The following is a 9,826-nucleotide window of genomic DNA, read 5'->3' as shown; positions in this document are numbered from 1 at the left end:
TACAACTAAGTAGTTTTGAAACTTTTTACAAGGCAAATCGAAGCATTTGCAAGTAAACCTCCTTCTGCAAAGGTGGGAGTGCATAAATTAATGGTGATTTTGTGTAGTTTGGAGTAGTTTACTCCAAATGACCGAAAAACCTAAACATCAAGACGAGGAAACTCTCAACTTCGCGCAAATCCCTGGTGGATCTCTTTGTTACGTAATAATTTGGCTCGCACGAGTATACCTTCATTGGGAGTGGATAAGCTATATTGTTACGGACGCAAATGTTCCCATATCATGTTAGTTGAAACAGAAAATACCTAAAATTAAGAATATGATTGTTCAAAGTGAATTCAATTGCTATTTTCGCATCTACTGCAACCTACCTTATATTGAAAGCAGGAGCCGATTATCAGCTCCTGATTGAAAGTGAATGGGAACAGGAAAGAAAGTGGATTAAGACGTCATCTTTAACTTCCGACTTCCTTTTGCAGGTCTCATTAATTTCTGTTTCTAAATAAAAACTTTCGTCGTCTGACTCGTCTCATGCAAGGGAAGTGCAGATGCTTGCTGTGTTTCCTTCTAAAAACAGGGGGAAGTTTCGGTAAAGGAATTATACTTTTCCATCCGTGCTCCACGTGAAACCGCCTATGTGGACCCATGTGTTGTGTACTTAACTTGATGATTATAGAGCTGTTTCGGTCAAAAATTTTGTATTCGATACGAAAAGTCTAGTTTTTTTTGTGTGTTTATACACATTTCTTTCTATGAATTTAGTTTCCTGTTCCAGGCGTTCAGGTAGTAGAGCGCGGAGTTCAGATGGCGAGGAGCGAGTTAAATCGTACGCGGGGAAAACGAGGGGAGACTGGGGCGTTCGATCTTTCGCCCGCGCTGTTAAGAGTATCATGGACGGAACATACAACCAATGAAGAACTTTTAAAGATGATATGGCAAATACAACAAGTTCGTTATTACCAACAATAAAGGAAAGAAAATGCCAGTATTTTGGACACGTAAGAGCGAGGTCGATCAAAAAATTGTTACTGGAAGACAAAATTGAAGGAAAGAGAGGACGTGGGAGACTAAGAGACACCCGGATGAAAAACATCAAAGAATGGTTAGTTCACACCTATAGTGGATGTGTAAGAAGAGCGGAACAGCTGGAGATCCATGATAGCCGACCTACTATTTGTAGATGGCACTTGATCTGAACGCCTGGAACAGGCTAATTTAGTTACAACCAAGCAATCCAGATAAAATAAACATGAGAAAGAGAGGGACAAAAAACGACAAGCAAGAAACGATTTTGTGTAATGAAAATTCGGCCTGTAGTATAGGCAGTCAGTATAGGATGCCAATGATCCGAAAAGCTGTTTTGAGTATCGTGACATCTTTCTGTATTTGGTGACGTCCCAAACGGGGTTCGAAGTATTTTGACATATTACTTTAATATTACTTCAAACTCTCAAAGAACACTACCAATTGGTCATTGACAATTTCGCAGCTCAGATAGCTAGCTTTGCGGTTTCAATAGAACAATTTTGGGCTATGTATATCGTAGAAAACGAAATCGTGAAACAATACAGTTTATTTGCGATTACTTTATTTGCGCACACAAATAGTTTTTAAGGAAATATTTTGGCAGGTTGCACGATTCTGCTGATAACACAGTGTGTCTCAACGACGACCTTAAAACGTATAAGAAGTCGATATGCTGCAATGGTAAACTGTCATGAAAGAATTCAGTAGACCAGCTTTTGCAAATGCTTAGCAAAATTATTCCTTTTAAAATGCTACTGATTTAAAAAACCTGTTGTTTATAGAAATTGCGTCAGAATTTTCTTTAGCTAAAATATACACCACTTTTTGCCAGAAAAAAAATGAGGTCATCAGTAATTTTATCACATTGCGGCCCATTGAATTACTGTAACGCGTTAATCGCATTTAGCTTTACTGCGCTTTTTCTGTTTCTACATTTGTTTTTACAATTTACAATACACTAGAAAGGATAAGTCTGTTGTTTTCTCTCAGAGATAATGGAACTACCTAAACACTCGACAGGTTCGCGGTTAGTAATCCTTTGGGGCGCGCGCGAGACAATTTTTCCGCGTGTTGGGGTGTTCCTCTTAAACTCCTGTCTCAAAAAAAAACACATTACATTGCTGGCGATTATTTACAAAACTATACTCAGTAACCCCTCAACTCTCGACACAAGAATACAAAAACTCGTTTTGCCCGCCTCTCTTAGTTCTTAACTAAGCATAGGTGTTCTTAGGAAAAGCTTAATCCTAGTCAAGGGAGGTAAAGGGCCAATTACTCCTAGTGTCATTATTTGCTGCTTGGTTTCAAGACCTTGATTCTACATTAATGCAGTATCTACTTTACTTTTCGGATGCCGAAAATGCTCTTATATACACGGAAAATTGTTTCCCCTTACGTCAAAAACAGAGGCGGAATTAGACCCTCAATTAAGTCAGGAGTCCACTCATGCACAACTAGAAGAGGAGGGAGGGGCGAACTCCAACATAATTTTTCTCGGCCCTGGGTGCCTTGGCTTGGCATACAAACAAGGTGGGCGACAAAAATACAAACAATCTAAAACGCGACTTCTTCATACTTCAAAAATCTATACATCGTAAACTGTGCTTAACATCATGATCAAGCAGTGTAAGCTTTATCGCCCCGTCAGTTGTAATCTTGTTTGATGTAAGTAATGTTATTCGACAAACCTAAGCGTCACTCCGATGGCAATGCCGATATTGCTATTGTTTTTTTATAATTTTTCTTTAAGCACGAATTGCGCTGTTGGAGCTCTCGCGCGTTTACTTAAATGATTTCCCAATGCAGTATTTTCTTGTGGTACTACTTATTATGTTATACAGTGTGTTCTAACTTAAGGGACTGTACAAGATTAGAGTTGACCATAAAACCGCTATGTTATACGTTGTTTTAGTAATGTCGATACTCCTTTTTGGAGGATATATTTTTGATGTCTCTACATGGAAAAAACTTAACAGGTAATGTTTTTTGAAGGTGCAACCTGTTCTACCGTAGTAACACCAAGAATGAGAGACGTATGATTGCATTTGGAATTGAACGATTTCCGACATCATTTCAATCGGGATACAACATGTACAATCCAAAGTATGTAAGCTGCGCTTCCATAAAATACTTCTTACTCTTGTACACTTCCACTTTGAGGGTATCTCCGCGATTCAGATGGAAAATGCCGCCATGGTAGTTTGTGTAGTACTCTTTATTGCAACCTGCCACACTGGAAATGCTTCCAAGAATCTTCTGTCCATTCAGTACGGTGTAGTGACTCATGGAATAGCTGGTACAATCGTAGTAGTACATTTGACTGTAAACATAGTACGTTCCAGAACTACCGACCACCAATGCACCCTGGTGCTTTCGAAATACTATATTGCCTCTTACATGACCAGGATGATCTTCCTTCCAGCGATTCACAGTTCCTGAGGAAAAAATTGATAGTTCATAAGCGCTAGTACTTGGACAATTCAGTGGTGTGTGTTTTTATCCGCCCTGTAGTGTCACAGAGCAAAGTTAAACTGACTAAGGAAACACCAAAGCAAACGGGTTACCGTTCATGCAATAAATTCTCATAAGAAAAACAGTCTTAACGGCAAGGGAGTTGATAAAACTGTAAACTCGTTTTACTTCGGTCTGGAAATTTTACTTCTCCTTGCAGGCCACTCTTCCATTTTTGCCTGTGCACGAGCGAGGCGAAAAAAAGAGAAGAGAGATTTAGGGAAGACGTGGTCGTAAGCTAATCCATCTTTGCTACAGCTTTTCTGTTCCTTGCCCTTCACTCTAGACCGCTCTAGAGAACCTGTTTACAGGCTACTCCTTTTTACACGCCAACGTCTCTAAAAAAAAAAAGAAAGAAATCGACGCATACACCAATGGACACCGACTGAACGGTTGAGTATGTTGAGTTATTCGCCTTCCGGTTTGTATTTTTCGTGCTTATAGTATTAACTTTTGTACAAAGCCTTGATCAAGCTTGGGCATTAGTCTCAAACTGCAACAGGCTGCAAGTTGACTGAACGAAGGTCAACAAACACGTATTTTAAAAAAGAGAAGAGTAACCGGATCCGTACCAGCATGGTGGACCCTTCTTCCGTCTCCAACTAGGTGAGCGCTCTCTGCCATCTACGAAAGGAAGAATATGTCGCTCTTAGTTATGTGCAGCATAATTAACAACACAACGGAAAAATACTGCTCGGCAGTTTTCACTTTAGTCGTCACAATTTAGGACTTCATTCTCAGATGAAAAATTCAAAACACCTTGTACAACATAATTAACTGACTACAAGAAAGTTCCACGCTACGTGGGAGCTTCCATATCAATGACCCCATTTAGGGTCTCCATTCACGGACGATAAAGTCTCCCAGTACCTTTGACAGACTGTCATTAATCTCTATTCTGAAACAAAATTAACTTTACTTTTCACAAACGCAATAAAAAAACCTAACACTCTGTTAGTATCAGGGAAAGTAATCGGTGTTCTTTTAAGCTTAGTCACTAAAGCAAGTGAACTTACTTACCATAAGTCCCGCAGGTCCTCTTTCACCTGGATAAAAAAGAAAACAGTGAACGTTGATTTAACTGCGAAAGCCTAAATTTACATTAACCTTTATCGTCTCCGCAAAAAAAAATGTGAAAGTCAGGTTTACATGAAGCTCTACCCAAACGGCAATTTGAGAATATTATTGTATTTTTTCTAAGTGGCCTTTTTACTTTTCTCTAGCTTGCTGAGTAACGTCTTTTGCTCGGCTGCCGAGTTTTAATATATACCTCCATTTCGTAGAGATTTATAGGTGCCTTACCTTGTGGTCCCGGATCTCCTTTCAGTCCCTGCAAGCCCTGCGGGCCAGTTTGCCCAGGAACTCCTTGTGGTCCCTGGGGACCTGGAGTACCAGCGGGACCAACGGGACCTTGAGGACCTTTCTCGCCTAGAGAAAAAAAAAACATTAAAAAAAATAATAATAATTACAGTCGAGCCTCTACCCAGCAGCTACCCTCTATTTAGCGGCCAGTTACCGAAGTCTTGGTGGATAAAATGGTCAAGAAATCAAGAGGCCAACCTTATACTTAACAAAGCCGGTTTCGACTTCATTTCTTCTCTTGAGTGCCTTATGTCAAAATTTAAAGAATTCCATTTTGTGAAATACTAGATAACAGGCGGTTTCATGTGAAGGCATTGCTGAAAAGGTTTCATTTGATTGTTTTACACTGCAGAATGTCATCCACAGACTAAGGAATTTGTTGCATGTTCCATCGCTCTTAACTACATGAAACGTTTCCAATCTCAAACAAGAGCTCTGTCCTCACGCAATGTCCTGAATTCACCATAATATTTATTTAATATTAAATCAACATTATTAAATTAATATTATTAATTATTAATATTATCATTACGTTAATATTGTTAATGATATTATTTAAAATAATTCATATTTATTTTGTAAAAATGGACTGCTGAGTTTTAAAGAAAATATGAATAACCTCTTGGTCCTTTTTTCCCTCTCTTTCCCTTTGGGCCTAAAAAGGAAACGAAGAAGTATTGAAAACATCAGTTCATATCTTAACATGATGAAAATTATTTATAGCTCTAGCATTCTGATATGATAGAGACTTGAGAATTAGGAGTAAAGAATGCTGTAAGTGATTTATTCATCGTCATTTCCATGCATAAGTAATAATGTTTATTGTGTTGTGGATACAAGGTGTTTTCAATATATAACTGATTTCCGATGGAATGGGACTTAAGGAAAAATGCTGTTCTTATAACTGGGAATAAGTTAACCGCGGCTACAATGAACAACAGACTCAACCTAAATGTCGATTTTGTGTCATTTTTGTGGTAGAAAAGATTGGATTGGGCACTATTATTTTATGGAATTCGTGAAGTTTAGCCGAAATCGCTGCGCATGGCAAGTGCAGGCGCTACAAACACCACATTCTCCATTTGCGCCTCTCCCATAATACACCTCGTTTGCCCCCCAAAATTTTGTATAAGCATAACCTTCATTTTCTCTTAAGACGACTGTAATACCCAGCGAGGATTAAATTAAAGGTTATGCAAAATTCGGGAGGAGGAAGCAAAGGGGGGGGGGGGGGGGGGGGAGGGGCGCAAACAAGGTGTATTATGGGAGATGTGCAATGGCGAATGGAATAAGTGGCATAGTTCTCACCCCAACCCTCTTCGTGACTGGAAACCTACCTTGGGGCCCTTCCTTGGTTTGACACATAACACAAGTTGGTGACTGTGAATTTCTTCTGATTCGTGATCCATGAAGTATGCTTCTAACATCGAAAACTTCAGTCTGTCGTAACTGAAAGATAAAAGAATGATGAGCGAAACGCGTTTTATAGCCGGTTATAACTTGAAGCAAGGTCATCGCATTCCCACCGTAAACTAAACTGCCTAGTTGTATTTGAAGTTACGAACAGGTAATTTTGAACTTTAGTCACACGAAATCATGCGCTGGATCAAAGCAAGTTCTGCTTGATCAAAGTTTCAGTGATAACGAAGTGCGAACGCCGTTTTCAGTTGTGGTTCTAATTTGTCAAAGCTTGCTACTCGTCGTTCCAGTATCGTCCTGCCTCCGTTGCGTTCATTTGCTAAACGCACGGTAAACGCATGAACGGTTAAATTTCCGCGAAAATTAAGTTAATCAACTGTACGTTGATTGTTGATTGATCTGTGTAGTTTTTCAACGTTTGCTGTTTTTAGGTCTACGGGCGTGTTATGGGCATTTAGTTACTACGAATTGTTAATATACAATGCAAATGTAGATGTCTGTTTTCTAATTTAGGCACAGCAGTTTGAACTTTTTTTTGCTTTTCGCTTGCAGGTAGCTTCCGTCTCCGCTACATATGGAAGGTTAAAAGAATGACAAGCATGAGGAAGGTTGTAATGCTCTTTGCTCTCCAATGGCCGTGATAAACGCATTTTAAAATGGATACTGAATTTCAAAGATGACCTAAGTAAGGCCCGTTTCAAACGTCGTGCTACTGCCGTGCCGAAATAAATTGACGGAGTTAAATTCGACTTGAGCACGGAAGTAGAGCGACGTTTGAAACCAAGTCGTGTTACTGCCGTGTTGCAGGTCAAGGTTTGCCGTGCTACACGGCAGTAGCTCGATCAAACGTCGCGCTACTGCCGTGCCGAACTCATTTCGTAAATTATAAATACATTGGAATACATTTAAAAGTTTGCTAAACTGTTTCTTTATTTTTGTGTTTTGTTTCCGGCAATTGCCGTTCTATTCGACTGAATTAAATTCGACGTCTGAAACCCTGCTGCAGTCGAGCTACAGTCGAGCCAGTTTAGCACCACGGCAGTAGCACGACGTTTGAAACAGGCCTACAAGTCACAGAGCGTCTCTCTATTGGTCGTTCGGTTCTCCGCAGGAATTTTCACGACTGCCTCGTACACTGATTCACCCTGCCAGCAGCCGAGAGCCTTTCTTTCGCTTGCACGATTTTGATTTCATTCTCTAACTATAAATGGCATCAGCTGACGAGCTTTTAGAAAGATGAGTTGGAATTGGTGGTATGAACAAGCTGCATATCAGTGGCACTTACTTTTTACTTCAAGTTTGACCACGCGTATATGTCCGGAAACTCTAATTTTCCTCAATACTGAGCCAAGACGCATGACAGGAATTAATGACGGAAATAACAACATAACAGTCTCTACACGTGGTTTCTTTAGGGTGGAGGCTGCCGCCATGCACCAGGAAAAGCGTTCTGTTCTCGTGCGTCAGTTATTTATGAAAAGCCGGGGGTCCCGGGGGCTGAGAGGAGAGTGATAGGGTACTCCCCGTTCTGTTATATGTGCTTTATTGGTTTGTGCAGCACCAAGGGTATGATTTTCTACCCATTTTGCTCTGAAACTAACAATGAATTTTAACCGTTTAGGTCTCAGACGATGCAAAAAGGGTGGGATTTTGAGCTCTTCGGAATCAAGTAATGGAATTGGGTACTATTTCTCTCTTGAGAAATAGGGCGAGATAAATCAAGTTATGGTTTTGGGAAGCATGTTGTACACCCTTACCACAAGAGACCATGAGTACCCCCCCCCCCCTCTCCCTGCCGGGAGTTGGGGCAAGAGCTGGCTCCTTAATGTCTGGCAACAGAGTAGGAAGGAATCTCGTCTTGACACGTCTTGCCGTGTAGTTCATCTCACCGGAAACCACATTGGGCATTCACAACTAATCAAGCAAAACTGCTTGACCTCTGTTTGAACTTTGAGTCAAGATAGCTCGAGGATATTACAGTGTACGCAGATAAAGTTATATTAGGATATCAGACTCAGCACAGTATGTCTTTGGTGTTTTTTAAGTACTGTAATATTGATTGTCCTGTGGCCCTCGATACATTACCATGCTCAAAGGATCGAGGAACTATGAGGAAGCTTTATAGTTAAAGACAGAAGAAAGAACTTGCAATTTGATAATGTTTTTTGTTTACAAGAATGATAAAAGCAATGTTTCTCAGCTGTAAAAATAGACAGAATGATCACGATCAGACGATTTCTCGATTATCAAGAATTATTGATAATAAGGAAGTAAAGATGTCATGCTGTTTAGAAGACACAAACAATGGTAGACAACCGAGATATGTAGATTTCTACCCTCAGCTCATTAGAATGCAAATTACATGATTCAAGATGCTTTCAACACGACATCTCAGATCTTCTGATTACGTGAAAGAATTTTCCGAATAGCAACTCACCTGTTGGGATCCCCCAAGATTTGGTTCCTTGTTTTCACGTGTTTTCAGATTACCCGAGGGAGAAACAGTCGCCCTAGCTGTAACCCTTCTTTCCTCCAAGGACACAACGCGGCTTCGTAAATCTTGTACGCTCTGTTTAAGCAGACTATATTCTCTCATGAAATAAACCAAGAATACGCTCAGTGATAAGCAATACACTACTAAAAGGACGATAGCCAATGCCAGAAGGAACCTAAGAGGACCCGGTTTCTCTTTTTCAGCCATTATTGACGAGTTCCTTGTTGTTCTAATTGATGGTATGAACAGTCATGGCGTTACTCACGCCAGGCTACTCCAGGTTGATCATGAGCGCGAGCGATGTCTGTTCGCGCGTATCGTCTTCCTGTGTCTTTACTCGGAATTCACGCCTCAGTAGTCTATATAAATTCTGTCTGCGTGTTCATGTTGGTTTTTGCTTGACAAAAGGCATGTCCAGTATCATGTCACGCAACGTCCCACCGGCCGATGAAGAAAAAAAAATGATTTGACGTATAAACTTAGATGCAGGGCAGGTAGGGAGTGGGAATAGCAGTAAAATATTATAAAAACTTTAAGACTTAATTGAGAGTTCATGCAGTAGCTTTGTAGTCTGTTGACAAAGGACACGGCTCATATGATGTATTGTCACGCAATTTCTCACTTGAGACTGGGAGGAAAAAGAATTGGACTAAAGGACTAAGATGCAGGGAATAACAAAATTACAAAAGGAATTCTCCTACTTCAGCCGAGCATTTTGCTTTCCGTTTACCCGGGTCCCAGCACAAAACTTTGTCGAGTTCTCCCCAGGCTCCGCCCCGAGGTTCAACCCCTTAACCTTATATATACCATTTTTGACAGAAATGTTACCCCTTTCGTATAACTTCTATTAACCAGTGGTTCCCCTTTCACATACCTGGTTTAGAACTTTACATCCGTTTTATCTGCTGCAAATGGCTGTCTTAAAAATATCCCCACAAAACCCTCAGAAATGCATCCGTTAGTCATATTGGGCCTTTTAGTTACCGACCGAAATGACAGATTTCCCTACCCTTA

The 9,826-nt window shown here is 40.3% G+C and overlaps 1 protein-coding gene and 1 long non-coding RNA gene across 2 annotated transcripts in view; one reads left to right on the top strand and one right to left on the bottom strand.

The window, feature by feature from the left end:
• Positions 1-7,242, top strand: part of LOC140951187 (uncharacterized) — a 70,015-nt gene extending 62,773 nt beyond the window's left edge. The window contains exon 5 of the long non-coding RNA XR_012167258.1: positions 6,871-7,242. This is a non-coding gene — a long non-coding RNA (uncharacterized lncRNA). The remainder of the gene's footprint in view (positions 1-6,870) is intronic.
• On the bottom strand, positions 1,647-9,144 carry LOC140951180 (uncharacterized). Its single transcript, XM_073400407.1, has 7 exons — positions 8,756-9,144; positions 6,237-6,348; positions 5,519-5,554; positions 4,840-4,965; positions 4,558-4,583; positions 4,110-4,161; positions 1,647-3,461 (listed from the first exon to the last, which is right to left on the bottom strand). Exons 1-7 carry the CDS (start codon positions 9,017-9,019, stop codon positions 3,100-3,102), a joined length of 978 nt encoding a protein of 325 aa, XP_073256508.1. The 5' UTR covers positions 9,020-9,144; the 3' UTR covers positions 1,647-3,099.
• Positions 9,145-9,826: the final 682 nt, after the last annotated feature.

The sequence above is a fragment of the Porites lutea genome, chromosome 10 (assembly GCF_958299795.1).
Source record: "Porites lutea chromosome 10, jaPorLute2.1, whole genome shotgun sequence".
Taxonomy (NCBI): domain Eukaryota; kingdom Metazoa; phylum Cnidaria; class Anthozoa; order Scleractinia; family Poritidae; genus Porites; species Porites lutea.
This window is presented reverse-complemented; position numbering and strand designations above follow the sequence as displayed.

Bases quoted from the DNA above. Each gene is read 5' to 3' on its own strand.
- LOC140951180 (XM_073400407.1), bottom strand. From the start codon at position 9,019: ATGGCTGAAAAAGAGAAACCGGGTCCTCTTAGGTTCCTTCTGGCATTG. The intron at 5,555-6,236 runs GTAGGTTTCCAG...TTTCCTTTTTAG, and splicing joins AACCAAGGAAGGGCCCCAAG to GCCCAAAGGGAAAGAGAGGG. The intron at 4,162-4,557 runs GTAAGTAAGTTC...TTCCTTTCGTAG, and splicing joins GAGGACCTGCGGGACTTATG to ATGGCAGAGAGCGCTCACCT.